This window comes from Castor canadensis, chromosome 11, assembly GCF_047511655.1.
Source record: "Castor canadensis chromosome 11, mCasCan1.hap1v2, whole genome shotgun sequence".
Classification (NCBI taxonomy): domain Eukaryota; kingdom Metazoa; phylum Chordata; class Mammalia; order Rodentia; family Castoridae; genus Castor; species Castor canadensis.
This window is the reverse complement of record NC_133396.1, coordinates 22,619,753-22,639,378: the sequence shown is the minus strand read 5'-3', so window position 1 is coordinate 22,639,378 and position 19,626 is coordinate 22,619,753. Positions and strand designations below refer to the sequence as shown.

General features: G+C 50.9%; 1 protein-coding gene across 23 annotated transcripts in view; it reads right to left on the bottom strand.

Annotated features, from left to right (window-relative positions):
- Positions 1–19,626, bottom strand: part of Mapt (microtubule associated protein tau) — a 101,276-nt gene that overhangs the window by 29,454 nt on the left and 52,196 nt on the right. For 7 of the 23 annotated variants that reach the window (XM_020161374.2, XM_074045824.1, XM_074045829.1 and 4 more), the window contains exons 2-6: positions 18,988–19,104; positions 13,287–13,373; positions 10,685–10,771; positions 6,658–6,723; positions 2,080–3,153 (exon numbers count right to left, since the gene is read on the bottom strand). In XM_020161374.2, the coding sequence (XP_020016963.2) occupies positions 2,080–3,153; positions 6,658–6,723; positions 10,685–10,771; positions 13,287–13,373; positions 18,988–19,087 (1,414 nt within the window). In that variant the 5' untranslated portion in view covers positions 19,088–19,104. The remainder of the gene's footprint in view (positions 1–2,079; positions 3,154–6,657; positions 6,724–10,684; positions 10,772–13,286; positions 13,374–18,987; positions 19,105–19,626) is intronic. The other 16 variants (XM_074045836.1, XM_074045839.1, XM_074045842.1 and 13 more) reach the window with 5 other exon arrangements.

The window sequence follows — 19,626 nt, the reverse complement described above, 5'->3', positions numbered from 1 at the left end:
TTCACACAGACTCTGGGCCCAGCAAGACTGGGTCTGCAAGCCCACAGGGCACTTGGAAATCTGCACTGCAACAGGAGCCCCCAGGTGGATCTGACTTGCATGCTTTCCTTTGCCCAATCAACCAGCACCATCTGTACCACCACAAAAGCACCTGCTAGATCAGCATTTTCAACTCAGGATAGAATTCAACAAGCCCTCTTCCAGGAGATGTTAACAGGTGGGACCAAATATACTTGGAAATCTGTACTATGCATCTGTCTCAGTGGGTCACAGGTATATCGCATATTAAGGGCTCTGAAAAGTCCTGCAGCAGCAGCAGCTTGTTCCAAACCCATTGGGCCATGGGAGGCTCCCCAGCCCCTGGCACACTTATTGATATTTGCTAGTAGGATTCAATAAAATGTCAACTTAGGACATTGAGGACACATCGTAGGAAACCATCAAGTCACAGCCATTTGTTCCCTGCTGGTTTAGAATTTAAAATAGGACATAGGATTTTTTTGTTTGTTTGTTTGTGATACTGGCATTTGAACTCAGGGCCTACATCTTGAGCCACTTCACCAGCCCTTTTTGTGTTAGGTATTTTCAAGATAGGGTTTTGAGAACTATTTGGCTTGGCTGGTTTTGAACCATGATCCTCTTTATCCCTGCCTCCTGAGTAGCTAGAATTACAGGTGTGAGCCACTGACACCCAGCCAGGATTTTTTAAAATTATTTTTTGTTGTTGTTTTCTTTCTTCCTTCCTCCATCTCTCCCTTCCTTCCTTCTTTCTTTGTTTTGTTTTTTAAGAGCTGCCTTGAACTCACTGTGTAGCCCAGGCTGGCCTTAAACTCATGCTCCTCCTTCCTCAGTCTTCCTGTGCTTCCATCTTAAATTTTAAGTGCAGGTTCCTTTATTTGCAAAGAGTTCTCCACAAGTAGTGTCTACTTCAAACATAGGTATTAAAACTGTAAGTTTAAGGAGCATCAATTTTTTTTAAGCAGTACTAGGGTTTGAGCTCAGTGCCTACACCTTGAACCATTCAACCAGCCCTTTTTTGTGATTTTTTTTTTTTTGAGATAGTCTCACAAACTATTTGCCCTGGTTGGCTTCAAACCACAATCCTTCTGATCTCTGCCTCCTGAGTAGCTAGGATTACAGGCATGAGCCACCAGCACTGGCAGGAGCATCAACTTCTGAGTCTAGAAAATAATTCTAAAATATACGTGTCCTAAAATCCTAAGCCTACATATGCAGCCACCTCTAGGCCGTGACGCTTCCTCTCCATGACACTTGGGGGTCTCCCTTCCCATCCCTCCTGTCCTTGTGGTCATGTTCCACATTCTGAGATGACACCCTTGGGAAACATCTGTCTCTGCCAGGGAGGAGGGGGACACTTTGGACCAGGAAGTGGTCCAGCACACAGAGAGGCTGGCTGCTGGGCCACAGGCTCAGCTTATGTGTTTGGCCACCTATAAGGCTGTGTGGTGTTGTCTGCTGGTAAGAGCAGCAGAAGACAGGCTGGTGGCCTTTGTGCCTTTGTGGCAGGACAGCACACTCCAGCACCTTCTGCAAGGGACTGTAGGAAAAGTGTGCCTTTCAGAGTGAACCTGCCTGGCTTCTGAATTTGGCTCCATCACTTACTATAGGGTGACCTTTAGCAAGTTACTTTTACCTCTCAGAGCCTCAGTTCCCTCATCTGCAAAGAGGGGCTAATTATACCTCCTTGGGAGAGTGGGTAAGGCTCAAGTCTGCAGAAATGAGTGCAGCTGTTATCCTCTGTGGAGTGTGCCCAGCACCCTCCTGCGGGCTGGTGCTGTATCTAGTGGCCAGAGAATCAAACAGGGAAGGAAGCACGGGGCAGGGGTGTTGGTGACATGCAGAATGGCGGGCAAGCATGAGAGGTGCACGTGCTACCAGAGCCTGAGGGACAGAGGGCTGGGGATGGGAGCAGCGGTGGCCCAGGTGTTTGGTTTAGTGGCTTTCCTGGAGCCTCAAGTTGCAGGAGTCGAGGAGGGCCAGAAGCTCAGTGGCAGTGCCCATAGCCTCAGTGGCACAGGAAGGTGCCAGGGGATGAGCAAAGGAGCTTGAAACACAGACCTTTGAGTTGAGGGACCCGGCTGACAGGCCTCCCTGGCAGGCCAGCTACAGGTTCCTTCTCACATGGTTCTGGAAGGCCAGCCTCTTTTATGGCCTCTCCCACAGAGGGACCCTGGGCCTCTTGCTCCTGTCCAGGGGACCCCAGAAGTGCAGTCTCTTCTGAATCCAGCTTGGCCTGGGTCTGCTCCTCTTGCACGTTGGCTTTGATTTCCACATGGAATGTGATCTCGGGAGCAGCCTCGGGCCCTTCCGCCGTGGGCCCTGTGCCAGGCCCGTTGGGCTGTGAGGCTGGGGTCTCTGTGGAAACTTTGGAGAGGAAATCCACAGGGAGTGGGATGACATCCTCAGCTGGCCAACCGAGGATGCCAGTGGCCTCTCTGGAGACCACCGGGGGAGGTGGCCCACTGGGGCCTGGGGAGGCTTGTGAGGGAAGGGAGTCATGGGGCGACGACTCACTGATGTCACGGTCTTCATCTACCTCCTCCTCGCTGCCCTGCCTCTCTTTGCCTTGGTCCCCCTTCAGAGGCAGCCCCTCCTGGTTCTGGTCTCCCCAAAGCTGGCATTTCAGCAGCTCAGAGGCTGGATGGCTTCTCTCTGGGTCCTCAGGTCCTGTCCCCGAAGGCAGGCATATGGCCTCTCTGGGGCTTTGAGGCAGGAGGGGAATGCTGGGTGTGCCAGGCATGTGTTGGTGGGTCAGACCCAGGATTCCTGGATCTGAGGCCTGGCCTCCAGGTTGCTCTGGTTCCCAGGGGAAGCTTTCCCTCCCAGGTTCCAGGTGCAGATGTACAGGGAAGCAGGGCTTTGAGACGACCAGTCCCTCCCTGGCTCGATCCCCATGCTCTGGTCCCCATTCCTGGGGGGCTTGCTGAGGGCCTCTTGGTGGAGGAGGCACTGGGCAGGTAGGATGCTGCTGAGGAGGGTTAGTGATCACTGGGACTGGAGCCTCTCGCTGTTTGTCACCCAGAGGAGGCATTGAGATCTCAGAAACTTCTCCATCGTGTCCGGGCTGAACTTGAACACTAAGCTCCTTGGCCAGTGGCATCTCCCTCTGCAGGCCTGGAACTCTTACCGCCTCTGGGTTTGAAGAGGCAGTGGTGGCGAAAGGTTAATAAGGGCACAGCAATTGTTTAAGAGAGAGAAAATTTTTCTTTCTCTTTTCTTTTTTTGGCAATACTGGGGTTTTGAACTTAGGGCCTTTGTGCTTGCTTGGCAGGTGCTCTACCACTTAAGCCACACTTGTAGTCCTTTTTGCTTTAGTTACTTCCCAGATAGTGTCTCATGCTTTACTGGGTTGACCTTGAACCTTGAGCCTCCTATCTCTACCTCCCAAGTAGCTGGGATTATAGGTGTGAACTAACTGTACTCACTAGGAACATCATTCCTGTCATAAGAAAAAGACACTCACAGGGTATCATGGGCCCAGCTCATAAAGAGCCCAGCTCTGAGCCCCTTGCCTTGCTTTTTTTGCCTGGTCTATCTAACTTGCTGTGTGAACCTGGGTGAGACCTCACCTCTCTGGGTCTCAGTTTTCTCCTCTATAAAAGGGGCACTTGGACCTGGTGACCTCCCCAGACCCTTTTGCGTAGCCATTACCAGTCTGTCTACTGACAGGCTCTGGCCCGGCACTGCCCTGGGCATAATCCACTGAGGTTGCAGAGGCTTCTTCCCCTTGAAGATTTTGGCCTCTAGACAGACCTGGCTGTGGTGCATCAAGGATCCCCTGTCCTCTCCCTCTCTCTCATCCCCTTTCTAGCAGATGAAACAAGCAGGTGCCACAAACCACTCGGCAGCAAGCCCATTTTTTAACAGATTTGGAAAACCAGTAATTTATTATCATCAAGGATCGGGTCTTTACTAATAGACCTGCCATCAGGTTCCTATAAATGGAAGCACATTCACTTCTCCCATGGTCACATCAGAGCTGTCCTTTTGCCTAAGGTGAGGCAGGAGCACTGTGGTAGGAAAGGGCTTGAGGAACCCTGTTGTACCTGGCAACACAGCACTGTGCCCACCAACTCAGTTGGTCGAGGGAACATTCATTTGTTCTCCGGTTCATTCTGTAGCATTCAGGTGAACCCCTTTTCCCAGTATCTGCTTCTTTGGTTCTTCTATTAAGAAACCTCTTATTAGAACATCCCACCTGGTCCCTGATCAGGAAATGACACAGATTCATTCCTCAGCTTTCCTCTGACCAAACTTACAGTCTCAAAGGACTTAGGGACTTGGAAAAGAAATTTGGATGAGAGGAGGGAAAGAGAGGGGAAAACGAGGGTGTGTCCACACACAGCCCAAGGCTCACTAGTGAGAAGATTCACCTCCAGGCTGAGCTCACGGTCTCATTGGTTTTGTGTTCCTAGCACCGGATGCTGCCACACAAGCAGGTGATCCATAAGTGCACCCCATATGGACCAGCTAGGACCAGGAAAATAGACTGGTTTCTGCTCCTCGAAGGGTCTTCAGATGTCTTCAGATGGGGGCCCCGGTCACCTCTAGAATGGATGGCCCAAAAGACAGAGATACAAGAAACCGTGCAGGCCTAAGCCTGCTCTAAGCTCGAGTACTGGGTCTTTGTATCAACCGGCCAGCTCACAGGCCAGAAGCAAGGGCAGCTGCTGGTCATGGTGCCACCCCACAGACCAGGCCTCCACTGCCTTCTGGAAAATGCTTCTCCAAGAATCTCCTACAAATTGTTCTTGCCTGGGATGTTCTGGACTCGGATATACTAGACTACAAGAGACCCCATTCAAAATGAGACAGGGCCCCAAACATAAATAGTAAACATACCTTAAGAAGTCATCAGTTTAGGGCTGCATGGTATGGTTTGTGTGTTGGTGGACAAGGAACCTAACATAACACTTGTGGTTAAACTCCTGCAGGGAGAACCCAGGCTGGGAGAATAGCATATTCAGTTCCTGGAATACCATGAAGGGGTCTGTGAAAATTAGACGTAGCAATCATAGGGGGTTGGGGGGCCCAAGGTAAATAAGCATCTGGCAAACACAGGTCCAGACAAACTATCCCCTGGAGCGCCCACAGGTGTCCAGGGCCACCTAAAGGAGGAAGCCCTGCCACTTGTTGTGAGCTGGGCATGGGCGAGGCCCTCTCAAAATCTGAGCCTTGACAAACTGCAGTTCTACCCTGCAACACCTCTTCTTCTGTTAGGTACCCTGTGAATACAGGCCACCAAGCTTCTCAGTGGGAAAGAGCCACTAAAGCCACAGCCTGCACTGAAAAGCTGCAGGACAAGCGAAACCCACTGCTTTTTATGGAAAGGGATGATGCCTTCTAGAGTTGGACTTTATAAAAGCTTTACTTCTACCTAAGCTGAAAAACACGACCTGAAAGAAACATCAGCTCCTGCAGGCTGGGACCTCTCTAGGAGCAGGAGGGTGTAGTGATTCTCAGCAGGGAAGGGTCCCCTAAAGCCAGGTGGCACCACTAAGCAGCAGACAAATCCCCTATCGCTTTTTGGAGAAAAGAACAGCATCTTTCTACCTTTTCTGAAGTCTAGAAGCTTCCACATTATACAGTCAATAAATCCAGAAAAATGATAGAAAACAAACTCAGTTCGTGTTTTATCTATGTCAGAAGTCTCTATTTCCTACAATTAATACTCTAGTTTTGTTTTTTGTTTGTTTTGGGGTGGGACTGGGGTTTGAACTCAGGGCTTCATGCTTGCAAAGCAGGCACTCTACCACTTGACCCACACCTCCAGTCCATTTTGCCCTGGTTATTTTGGAGATGGAGTCTCCCAAACTATTTGCCCAAGCTGGCCTCGAACCTCAATCCTCCTGACCTCAACCTCCCAAGTATCTAGGATATCAGGTGTGAGCCACCAGCACCCAGCAATACTCTTAAGATTTAATTTTTTTTTTTCTTGGCAATACTGGTGCTTGAACTCAGGACCTCACACTTGGTAGGCAGGTAGGTGCTCTACCACTTGAGCCACACCTCAGTCCTTTTTTGCTTTAGTTACTTTTCAGATTGGGTCTCGCATTTTCACCCAGGACTGGCCTGGACTGAAACCCTCCTACCTTATAGCTCCCATATAGCTGGGGCCACAGACGCGTGCCACCATGCCCAGCTTGTTGGTTGAGATGGGGGGTGGCATCTTGCTAACTTTTTGCCCAGACTGGTCTTGAACTTGGATCCTCCCAATCTCTACCTCTGCTGGAATTACAGGAATGAGCACCATGCTCATTTTTATTTATTTATTTATTTTGAACCCAGCAGTTTGGTTTCTGAGAAGACAATCATGGTGTTTGAAGGCTGTGCAGAAGAAAGCTCTGGGGTGTGGCTGAGGCCGGCTCTTGGACAGGCCAGGGGGCAGCTTGTGGGAGAACCGGCTTCCTTTAGGATGCCGAGCAACCTCAGGAATGACTCAGGAATGGTGTTAGGAAACCTAGCCCAGCTGTTTCCATATTCGAGTAGCCCGCCTTTCAGAAGAACCAGCTCCCTCAAGTCTCCTGGAGGATGCTTAGGGCCCAGGCCCAGCTCCCTTTCAGGGAGAGCCCATCTTAGTGCTCCCATCTCCCTTGTCCCAATCCCAGAGTCTGGAGACAATTTGGGCCCACTGACCTTGAGTCACATGTCCCGCGGCTTGGTCTTCCAGGTTGGGGGTGTCTCCGATGCCCGCTTCTTCAGCTGTTCCGGTGTCAGCAAGGGGAGAGGACAAAAGCAAAGACAGTTAACTGTGTGCTGGAACCCAAGCTCTCTGCACCTTCCACACAATTCCTGAGACCTGAGGGAAAGGCTGGTCCTAAGAGGGCCAGGCGCTGCAGCTCTGCTCCCTGCAAAGGTCCCTGCTGGGACAGTGATGACAAAAGTTCCCAAAACTAAACCCACAACATCACACACCCTATAGGTGACTTTGACCTGGGAAGAAAGAACTTCACAAAGATGCCAGGACGAGGTAGTTTGGAAAAGCAGTGGCTGTGAGGGTGGTAGTTAGGGGAGAGGCTGCACACAGTGGGAGTCAGGCAGCTGGAGGGAGTGAGGACCCCAGTGCCACTGCCTGACCTCTCTGAGCCTCTTTCCCTCATCTGGAACCCCGAGGAGGTGATGCAGGTTTGCCTTGTAGGAGAATGGGAAGGTCAGGAGAGACTCTGTGTAAAGGTGTTTAGCACAGTGCCTGGCATGTGGTAGGCACACCAAAGCTGTTAAGTTTTTTCCCTTTACATCCCTTTAACAGTACCCAGAACAGGTACTGCCTGGCTGGAGGAAGGCTGGCAGGGCCAGAAGGTAGCTTTGGGGGGGTTCTCAGGCTCCTGTTTAGGGAACCAGTTACTCCAAACAAAGAAGGCCGAGAAAAGTCCCTGACCACATCAACAGAACCCATACCTAGAAGACAGGAGAAATCAGGACACAGCTACAGGACAGCCGATGCCAACTGTCCAGAGGTGGAGTTTATGGGGCAAGCTGGCCATGTGCTGACCTCATAACCAAGGAATTACCAGGGTGAGCAGAGACTACCGCCTCTGAGAGATGCCTATAAGCTGATGGCTGGGCCATCAGCCTTGTTTACCCAACCCATGGTACTCAGTCTCTGCACCTAAAACTGACATGTCAGTATGGCCTGCCATAGAGAACATGACAAGCAGATTCTGAGTCAATGGACAGCCCCACCATGACCCTGTAAATACCCAGCCCTTGCCTGTCCCCGGGCAGCTGTAGTGGGGCAGGAGGGGATGGTGGGCTCAGGAGCTCCCCATCTACCAGGTCATCAGCACTACAACGTCTGGGTCCCTGCAGCTGACACTGCAGTGCCCACAAGGTCTGATGGTGACAGTTCATTGTCAGGCGACACAGCATTGGGCAAGCATTGGGTCCACTGTCCAGGAGGCAGAACACTGAGCAGGGATTTGTTCTGAGTTTTGGACAAGGTTGTAGACATGGAATTCAGGCTCAGAGTGACAGCAAGTCCAGCTAAATGGCCATGGGGTCCTAGAGAAAGTGGACACAAGGAGGCATTCTGAGATGCCATGATTGCCTTGGCACTGGGATAGCTGACCCATGCCAATGCAGGGTTGCAATATCCTGGCTCTGATGTGAGGCAGAAATAAGGCTACCAATATCTCTGACCCCGGCAAGGGAGGCTCAGAAAAACTTGAGATGGGAGGGCTCAGTGGTTGGCATAACAGCCTCTCATATCCTTGAGGAGTGTCTTCAGGAGAGCAGGGGGCTCCCGCTCTGTAGCAAGGCAGGGCTCCAGCAGTGGAGCAGTCAGCTGCTGCCTCGATCAGATGTCCATGGGCACCTTCATTGGATGCAGCAAAGCAAGGTGCTAAATCAATGTACGGATTGTCAGTGGACAGCTGAAAAACTGCTCACCCAACTCTAAGACCCATCACCACACCACCACGTGAAGGGTTGGGGTTTTCTTGTGGTGCTGGGGATAGAACCCAGGGCCTTGCTCATGCTAGGCAAGCACTCTACTACTGAACTACATCCCCAATCCTTGGTGTGTATATGTGCGTGTATGCGCGCGTGCGTATGTGTGTGTGCGTGCGCGTGTATGTGTGTGTACGTGTGCGCGTGTGTATATGTGTGTGTGCATGCGCGTGTATGTGTGTGTACGTGTGCGTGCGCGCGTGTGTATATGTGTGTGCGCGCGCACGTGTATGTGTGTGTACGTGTGCGTGTACGCGCACGCGAGCATGTGTATGTGTGTACGCATGCACGCGCGCATGTGTATGTGTGTGCGTGTGCGCGCGCATGTGTATGTGTGTGTGTGTACGCGTGCGCATATGTGTGTGTGCGTGCACACGCGCGTGTGTATGTGTGTGCGTGTGTGTTGCAGGGTCACACTATGTTGCCCAGGCTCTTTCCCAGGCCTCCTGAGTACTGAGATTCAGGTGCATGCCACAATGCCTGGCAGCTCTATGATTTTTAAGACACCACCCGGAGACAGTCACACCCAATGTTTGCTTGCTGGTGTTTCCCACAGATCTGATGTGGGCACAGATCAGAGATAGTGTGAGCGTATCTTAGATCATGTCAGATAGGCACCAGTGGGAGCAAGCCACCCTCAGCAGAAGTGAGGCTGCAGTTGGACCCAGGAGAAAGAGCAGGGAGGACTTGTCTACCAGAATTCAGTGCACAGGAAGGAGAATCTCTAGGGGAAGATAGCAGGAGATAGGAAAGGAGAGGAAAAAATTCAAATAAAGTCTCCAAGTGAGAAAGTGCTACCACTGAATGCCTACAGGGAGTGGGGAGTAGCTCACTCTGCTGCCACTCAGTTGCCTTTCTTAGCCACCTGTTCCGCACCAGCAGCGGAGGGGAGGGCTGAACCCTGAATGAGGTCAGGAACTCCGCTGTGGCATGGGACTTGCCATTCTGATCAACATGGGGCTTTGTAACTATGAAGATAAAGTACTTCTGATAACCGAGGAGGGATGAAAAAGTCAAGAAATGGCTCAAATTCTATCCAAGGCAGGAGATGATGTTCCCCATTGACAAAACTGTGAAGTGACAACTGGAGAGAACAATCAAGTCACCTGTCATCTCACTCTCTGAGTTGTCCCACAGCCTTCACGAGTCCTTCACGCTCAAGGCTGAGGCCCTGCGAGCCCCTCCACCCATCTCCAAACACCTTGCTGAAGGCCTATCCCCTTGCAAAGTAGAACTGCACTGTGAAGGAGCGGGATGGGAGAGGAGGGGATGTCTACGCAATGGACAATCTCAGCTGAAACCTGGAGAGAAAGCCAGAGGCTTTGGGAATGGCAGCCTAGAGAACGTCTTGGGAGGAACAGAGAAACCTCTGCCTGGGGCATTTCCCCACCTTCTTTGCTGGGGCATCTTGTGCAGAGCTCTTTGGCTCTTCTAGCTGGGCATCTGGGCACTTCTGGCTCACCAAGCCAATGGCTGGAGTCTTTTGTGAGCCCAAGGGAAGAGGACACCAAGGGAAAGACACCAGGGGCTCCCAGCTGTGCTGCCTCTCTCCTGGGGGCCCCTCGAAGGACAGCTCTCAAGTGGCTGGACAGCCCTGAGCCCACTGCTCTTTCTGTTGGTGCCCTGTCTGACTGATTCTCCATCACTGTGTTGGTGGACAGTCTCTCTATGCCTGTTTTACGAAGACAGGGTTGAAAGGTAACACTGTCCTTAAAATGGATGCAAGGTCACACTTCTGACCTCCTCCAGGACTGCCCCACTGAGAACCAAAGAACCAAAGGTTTTCGGTGGGTCCAGATGACTGGGCTTCTGCTGTGTGTTCAGGTGCTTCTGGGGGTAAATTGTCCCCTAACAGTGACCTGGGACTAGACAGAGTCCAAGCAGGAGAGGGGACTGACCTTGGGTGTGAAGAAGGTGTGGGTCTGTCCTGCCTGCCTCAGAAAACCCTTCAGAGAACTCTGGCGCTAACACAGTGATTGAGGCAAGATGCAGGATCCAGAAGGAATCCAGAAGGCCCCAAACCCCCTCAGGGAGGCTGGTGGGAAACCACAGGACTCCAAGGCATCTGTTCCTAACAGCCTAAGATTCCCCAGAAGTTGGCATGGCCCACCTTCCTGTCTCACTCAGAGAAGAGGACAACACATCCCTGCAGAAGGTCAGCAGGGTCACCAGGAAGGGCCTTCATAGCTCTGGGGGGCCCTGGGGTCACCCTCACCTGTGGTTCCTTCTCGGATCTCCGTGTGGGGCTGGGCAGCAGCCTGCTCACCAGGGGCTCTTTCCTCCACTAAGGGTGCAATTATGTCTGGAAACCACCAAGAATCACCTTAGAGGGGCAGGAAGGAGCCTCACCTAGCTCCTGACCTTTGCTGCTTATGCAGAGCAATGCGGGGAGGGGACCTGCCACATGCAAGAAAGCACCAGCACAAAGCAGGCCCCAGCTCTCCTGCTTCATCTCCCAAGAAGCACAATGACACACTGCTGGAGTGGCTGTGAAACGCCAGGTCACCTGCCCGGAAAGCCCAGAGGTGCCATGTTAAGTGCTGCAGGGAGACAGTCTGTTGGGGCTGGTCCTGGGGTTTCTACAGAGAATATGGAAATCGTGGGGATGTTTCCAGATGTGTGATCCTTAGAGCAGTGCAGGAGAATGGGACAGGATCCAGGCAGAGCAGAGGTGCTGCAGTATTCCAGCCTTGCAGCCAAGGGCAGCTATAAGTCTCAGCCCTGACCAATGAGGTACAAGTGAAAGTGGGCTGGGTAGAGTATATACAAGAACCAGTCAGGATGGTTTTGCTGTGAGGCTCTGAGCAAGTCCTTTGTCCCCTTTGAGCCTCCATTTCCTCATCTACAAAACAGAAGTGTCATCTCTGAGGTTTCTTCAAGCTCTAGTCCCATGTCTCCCAAGCTCACAACTCCTAATTAAAACGCACTGAGTTTCCTGCATGGCAGTGACCAGGCCTAGTCCTGCCCAGAGTCTGGGACTTGACTATCGATGGGTCCAGCCTCACAGCAGAGTCATGAGGTAGGGGTTGCCCACAAGGAGCTACAGTCAGCATCTCACGGAGGCGAACACTTCAGATGGGTGGCTCTTGGGAGCCCCCTGACTCCACCTTGGGCATTGTGGACACACATGATGAGAGGTCAGCTCTGAGGGATTCCCAGAAGTCTGTGCAGCTTAGCTCTACAACAGACATTTAGATTATAGTTGTCTTTGGTGCAGCCAGGCAAAGCCCAGCCCATGCAGGGCTCCCTCCCTGTGGGGGTGAGCTGATGGTCCTGGTCCCATGCAGGTACAGTCTGGACTGCATGACCTGTGGGAGGAAGCTTCTTTTGGAATGATGCTGCCAGACAACAGGAAGCCATGTTTGGGATCTGGCATGAGGACTGGCATAGAGCTTCAGGACTTTCTCAGGGTGGCAAGCAACTTGCAAAACAAGATGAGCAGGAAATGTCTTGCATCACCAGCTGCCAGGAAAGCAAAGAGAATTTGGCCTGGACATTGCCACCATTCTAAGGACCTCACAGTAAGGGCTATGCCAGCTGTATCCTCCAAAGATGCACCATTATGCCAAGCAACTTGGCAGGGATTTGACAGCCACTTTCTGGATTAATTCAAAGGTGGACACTTGGGGAAATATGTCACCTGGTGACACAATGCCCAAGGAAGGCACAGGGCCTGGAGAAGAGGTGAGAATGGAAGCTTGAACATCCTCAGGGAGAATGGAGAAATGGAGAAGCAGATACCACAAACAGGTTACTCAAAAGCTGTTCTTAATGTTCTTCTCCCTTCATTTTTTCTACTACAAAATGTTCAATATCCCAGCCTTGCAGCCGGGAGTGGCCATGAGACCCAGGTATGGTCACACCCAAGTGGAAGTCTGCCAGGTGGAGTTTGCAGGAAAACTCCTGCTTTCCTAACAAAAAGGGAACACACTGGGCTTCCTGACCCTTTGGCCACTTTGCTTTGTACCTGTTCTTGCTTAGAAGGCAGATATGATGCTTAAGAGTGCAGCAGCCATCTTGCAACCAGGAGGCAGCAGTCCAACTATTAAAGATGGCAAAAGATGAAGACAGGAGAGCACAGGTGACACTGGGAGCTGCTGTCAAGTCCAGGCATCTATTTCGTGACACAGATAAGCTTCTTCATGTATGTGCGAGTCAGTTGGGTTTTCTATTTCCTGCAGTCAAATGTCACAGTCTCGACTGACACAGATGGGAAGCAAGAGAAGGGGATGAAAATCAGGACTAAGGAGCATTTTAGGAAATGACAAGGACATTACAACAGTCCAACACCGAATGTCGGCAGGGGACAGGCCAGAATACTTGAAACACACAGCATGGTCAAAGTCCAGAGGCTCAGACCACACCCAGAGTCCACAAAATGAAAGACACCAAACAAAGACCAGTCCCAAGGTGTGGTGTGGAGATGCACCCTGCCCAAATGGACACACTAGGCCCTGGTGGCCCCTGAAAGAAGAGTGAGGTGGGGGCTTTTGAGGACAGTGGATATGGGACGTGGATATGGGAGCAGTGCATGGGCCAGACATTACCACACCACTCCAAGCGTGGCTGCCTGAGTACACAGGGGACCAATGTGCTCACACCTAGCACTAGTGAGCAAGGCAGAGAAGCAGGGCCTGGCCCCACAAAGCACTGGACAGGCACGTCTCTCAGCCAGCGAGTGAGGGAACAGCAGGTGCAGGTTGAAGGGTGGCATTCGAGGTGCCCATTTGGGAAGGGTGGCTCAGAACATGGCTAAGCGCAGGCTGGTGGCAGGGAGGGAGAGGTCTGAGGAAGTGATGGGAGGAGGGAGACCCCACCTTCGGCCGTCGGAGTGCTCTTAGCATCAGAGGTCTCAGAGCCTGGTTCCTCGGATCCGTCATCGGCGGGGGTCTGCAGGGGAGATTCTGGAACATACACAATGAGCCCTCAGAATGGCCGCCTCTCCCCAGCTCCTTCTGCCCTCAGGAGGAACTTGGGAGCAGTGTCCTTTCAGCTGCAAGCCCCTCAGTGTGGACCCCAAGGCCTCATGATTGAACAACAAAGGGGACCACAAAGGGCTCCCCCAACACAACCATACCCTCCCTGCCCCAGGGTCATCGGATGAAGTCACAGGTTTTTTTGTGTCTGGTGAGAGAAGATAGGCTTTTTATGTTGTTGTAGTGGGCCTTGAACTCAGGGCCTTTTGCTTGCTAGGCAGGAGCTCTACCATTTGAGCCACACCCTAGCCCAAGATATGCCTTTTAATCAGCCAGTGTTGCCCTAAAATTGACAAATGGGCAGCAGATACAGAAAACTGTGCCATGCGTGAACTGGCTGCTTTGCCCTTGCTATTAATTAGTGTCAAGTAGACACCTAGGGAAACCCTCAGTGATCCAAGTCCTGCCCACGTCTCCATGGATAAGGACTTGCATTTGGATTTCAACCACTCCATTCTATGGAAAGCTTTCCAAGGACTGGAGATGTCAGCTGTGGGTGCCCACAAAGCAGCTAATGTTGCCCATTTAGAATCGGAAGCCCGGGGGAGAGAAGCTAAGTGACTATAGTGGCCCACAGCCATATTCCCCACCATGAATGTCCTTGGTAAGGTGGCTTTTGTTAGCTTCATAGAAACGAGGAACTCGACAATTTCTTGGAAGGATTGAATTGTCCCCTCCCGTTTGGTGCCTTGGCCACCGGAGTCAATCTGCATTGGTCATTCCATGGGCTTATCAATGCTTCACTCGACATCTCAGGCTGGGTGAGCCAAGGTCTTGAAATATCAAAGGCTGGGCCTCCTCAGAACCCATGTGTGCAGAGTCGAGCACTGGGTTCTTAGGAGCCTGATGCTCAGAACACACAGGCTGCCTCCAGGAGGGCAGTCTAATGAGGGAGAAGGATGGCCACACAGGGCAAAGGGCTCAGGAGTCCATGTGTCCAGAGCAGGCCCAGGGCCAGTTGATAATAGCTCCTGAAAGTCCCCTATCAGGAAGTGGGAGTTACAGTCTGAAGAGCACTGGGCTGAGGGCCAAGATGTCTGGGTTCAAGTCCCAGTTCTACCTCTTTTTAGTCAGGTCTTGCACTTGCCTCTCAGAAGCTCAGTTTCCTCCCGTATAAAATGGGCGAGATGACAGCAACTGTACCTCCTCCGGGCACCACTGGAAGGGTTTCATGAGTGAAGCAATGTGCAAACCATAGGATCTAGTCCTCATCAATGTGATGGGGCCAAGTGTTCACAGAGGCAATGCCAATCTGCCACTTTCAGCTCAGTCCCACAGACTGTCCTCAGGTGACATCACAGTAAGCCATGGCTCAAACTAGGATGGATGGAGGAGTGGATGGGCTCTGAATGACTGAATGGATAGGTGGATATATCACGGATGGATGATTGGGTAGGGGACGGTAAGATGGGAACTGAATGAATGAATGTAAGATGGATGATGGAGGGAACTAGGGAGGGAAAGAGGGGATGGTGGAAGAAGAGAGGGATGGAGGGAGAGAGCTAGGGAGGGATGGATGGATGGATGTGTGGATAGAGGGAGGGATGAATGAGATGGAGCATGAAAAAAGCTTCCATCAGAACCAGACACCAGTGGAGGCAGAGATCAGGAGGATCGTGGTTCAAAGCCAGCCCTGGGCAAATAGTTCTTGAGCCCTTATCTCAAAAAAATTAATCACACAAAAAATAAATAAATAAAAAGGGCTGACAGAGTGACTCCAGGGGTAAGAGTACTTGCCTAGCAAGTGTGAGGCCCTGAGTTCAAACCCCAGTGCTGTCAAAAAATAAAAAAGAAAATCTTCCATCAGATTTCAGAGCCCTTCGCCAGAACCTCTCAGTCGCTTACTTTCCCTCATCTTCTAAGACTGGTCCTACATGCCCAGAAAGGCCTCTCCACTCTTCCTAGTGGGTCTTAATCATTAGGTCAGTGCTTCTCAGCTCTTGGCTGGGTGAACTTGCTCACCCTTGTGTGAGCACTTTTTTGTGACAGGTTTTCTTTGCTGCCTAATTGTCCTATACGTGGCTTAGACTGAAATCTAGAGGCAGGGAGGTAGACGACAGCCTCTGGAATCAGGCAGATGGGGCCCAAATACTGGCTCCACCAAGTTACATGGCTCTGGCCAAGGTACTTAACTTTCCCCTGCCTTATTTTTCTCCCCTGTGAAATGGGTACAGTAAAAATTCACCTGCTCATGAGGCTTTTGTGAGTACGAAACTGTTAAAGTGTATTTAAAGCACTTCATACTAGGCCTGGCATGTGAGAAGCCCTGAGCAAGACGTGGTGGTTACTGTCAGCCACCTTGGTTGCGGGGCACTAATAGGAACGTGGGTGGTTTTTTTTTGTTTGTTTTTGGTTTTTTATGCTGCTGGCGATGGTGGTGCAACTATCTCCTAGGAATCCTTGGGGCTCCCAGCAGGTAGCTGCCCATGGCATCAGGTGACAAATGGGCTCTGGCCATAGGAGGAAAAGTCCAGCAACAGTCAGCAGTCACAACCACCTGAGATTAATACCCCATCAGGTGTGCTGCAGGTGCCCCCTCCATGGCACAGCCTGCTGGAGGCCATCTGGTATCCCCCAGTTCTCCTTGGAAATAGTCCTGATATGAGCTGTGCCTGGCTAAGAGGCCACTTCCTCCAGCCTCCTTGTCAGGCAGGGGAAGTTTTGGGTCTCCCTTTGTGCCATCTCCCCTCCTCCTTTTCCAACAGCTTTTCTTCCCTTCCCTTCCCTTCCTTCCTTTCACACAAGGTCTTGCCTATGTAACTCAGGCTCGAACTCATGATCACCCTGCCTCAGCCTCATCAGAGGCCTTTCCGATATAAAATACCTTGAAAATGGAAGCCACACACTGAACGTGGTGGGGTTTTTCAATCAATCATATGAAAAATGAAAACCATTCTTAGCTCTTCAGCTGTCCACAAACAGTTGAGGGGCCAGTTGAGGGCCTTGTTTGCTGAGCCCTTCCTCAAGGAATGGCCACTGGCCTTCAGTGGATGACAGGATGAAGGGAGGGGCGTGGCAGAGGCCACAGGGCTGCTGTGTGGCAAAACTAAGGTTTGTGGTGAGAGATCTGGGATTGGGTGAGATGGAGGGTGAAGTCCCAAGGGACTTTGGACGGTCATAAGGGCTGGCCAGGGTCCTGATGAACCAGTGGGTCATGGTGACACCCACAGCAGTGTGGAAACCAGGAATGGTTCAGTCTGAAACTTGCTAGGTGGCAGGGGTGGCTGAGACATTCAGTGGAGAAGAATGTTGTCTCTTGGGCAACAGGGAGGCTCTGGGGTTGGAGTAATTCAGAGTCGGTTTCAGGATGGGAGTGGAGGGTGGTTCTATGCACAAAGCAGAATGCAAAGATGAAAAAAAAGGCAAGTGGAGTTCAAGTAGACTGCATGACCAGACATCGCACAGTAGCCACGGTCATTCAGCCAAAGAATGGCTCTGGAGCTTGTAAACACCTGCAAACTACCTCAAGAAGTTCTGGATAAATGGTGAGATGGCATCAGGCAGACTGCCTTTGGATCTTGGTATGAGCCAGTCTGGACTGCAGGGCACAAAGGTGGAGAGCCCCACTCTCACTTCCCCCTCCTGCAGCAGGCAGTCCTCCTCATGTGCATTATCCTTAGAGGGAGGAAGACACCCCTTCTGAAAGTCTGGAGGCATGATGAGTTAACCCATCACCATTTCCCACTTTGTGGGTCTCTTTGGCTGTATCCTGTCCAATTCCAACTTTTGGCATCCATTTAGATACTCTTTGTTCTGATATTTAGCATGCTGTCTCTTGTCTTTATTCAAAATAGTCTTTTGTCACTTATCTAAACTGTTGTTAGTACAGTTTCACCTTCTGCTTTGTGTAATTTGTCACTCCTCACATAAAAATAGATCATTCTAAATGCTCAGTAGCAAGAATTAATTTGATGAAAACTACAAAATCATAGGTATCCCTGGCTTCCTTCCTTTCTTGGGGAGTACAGCCTTTGGGTAAGCAAATAATTTCAATGTTCCTGTGTGTGTGTGCGTGTGCACATGTTAGCATAGAACATCTCTCATGTTTTATGTTAAAGAATTGAATAGTTTGAACAAACATATTCCAGACAACCACGAAACACAGAGTAATCTGGTGAACTTATTCTTACTTTACAAATTGAATTTAGTGTCCCTTTCAAAACAAAGCCTTTATTTTAAATGAAGTTGCAATTTTAGGACAGTTTTAGATTTGTGGGGAAATTGTGTAGATAATAATCGACCTCCCTCCCTTACCCTATTGTTAACATCTGGCAGCATGATGATGTTTGTTGAAGCATAGTTTACATTCTGAATAATATTTAAATCAGGCTCTCCAGACTCTCTGCATAGTGTCATTTTTCACTGACACAATTCAGTATGTGAGTAGTTCACTATGACTTCAGTATGCCGTGATTCTAAACTTGGATTTCAGACACGGAGTGTCTAGATATTTCTCTTCTGCATTTGGTGGCTGGCACAAGGAGGCTTGGCTGGAGTGGGCACACTGACCCCCTCACCTCTGAGTTCCTGCCCAGTGCCACCACCTCCTTTCCTCACCCATCCCTGCCACTGTGACCTGCCCTTCTTCCCAAGTGCTTCCTAGAACAAGGCTTCCCTGCTTACACAGGTGGACAGAAACCAGCCTTAGAAATGGTGCTCCGATGAGCCCTGAAACTCCCCAGGTGGAAATCGCTGCTCCAAGCACAGGTGTCCCTGCTTCCTACACCCAGGGGACCCTGTGATGCCCTCTCCTCTGGGGACTCTCCCTGGATGGATGCAGCCAGCAGAGGTCACCTCCCACTATGGAGTTCCCCACACCCTGGCTGCAAAGCACTTTATTATTTTTACATTAAAAGAGAAATGTAGACCATTGTCATTCTGTCTCCTTAGAAATTATTCTGGAGGTGGGGACTGAGTCCTCCTCATGCTGGGGCTGTGCCTGGCAGCACCATGGGGAAGAGCAAGCCCAGTACCCTGGGGCCAGCCTGGTGCTCCAGCAGGGAGTGAGGGGCTGGAGACAGGGCCCTGGGCACCCCACGGCTCCTGAATACATGGTCACACAGTGAAGTGAAACTTACAGAGGAGAAGAGGAGAAGTAGAGTCAACGTGGCCAGAAGACTGTATGGAAGTTGGTGCAGTTTATTAATGTGGACACGCTAAAATTCCAGAGCTAACCCATTCTTGCCAGAAGGGCTGATGGGCCTGATTTAAAGAAGGGACAATAAGTAACAAATAAAGCCATGTATTTCACATGCTCAGGACAGTACTGATTTATAGACTGAAAGGTGTGGCTAATGATTTACAGAGCCCCTGGATTGCTGAGAGTGACAGGCCATTGCACTCACACTCCATCACTCGTGGCATTCTCCTCTGAAAGGTGGATTGTCATACATACCCTCACGTTTTGAGTTAAGTTGGCCCATTCCAATGGTTCACTCTACTAACAACTGAATACAATAAGGTATTGAAGACTCCCTGACAAATCAGGATGTGAACCTTCCTTGCCAAGGTGCCTGGCTGTTGTGCATGGTGGTCCACTAACCTTTCAGGCCATGGTCTATGTCCCCATCTTGGTCTTGGAGCAGGGTGTATCCCTCAGCTTGATCTTCCATTGTGTCAAACTCCTGGCGGGGTTCAGCCATTCTGGTTCAAGGCTCACCTGGAAAAAGAAAATGGGAGGGTGAGGGATGGATGGGATGCTGAACCCAGGGACCTGACTTCCTGGAGTGAAGGGGGTGGAGTAGGAGGCAAGGAAAGAGGTGCCCCCCACCCCAGGTCACAGAAGGCAGATGTCTGCCTCCACCTGCCCTGTCCAACAAGCAGATGCCTGGTCTCATCCCACGCTCCACATCCCCGCCCATCACATCGGTTCATATTCAAAACAACCAGGTGAGGCAGGTTTGGCGGGCTTGACTTCTTATTTCCAGCGCTCTTCCTACTTCATTAAAAGTTAAATGCTGCTGACTAGTAGTTTGATGTGGTTATGGAGAGGTAGGATCAGACAGGAAAGAGAGGGTGATCACAGAGTAAAACCAGGCTCAGAGAGGCAGATGGATGGTTCTATCAACGGCAACCCCTCCCCTCCGAAAAAAAACCAAACGGTTCTTTTTATTTTTTCCTTTGAATTAGAGACAGGGTCTTTCACTATGTTGCCCAGGCTGGACCTGAATTCCTAGGCTCA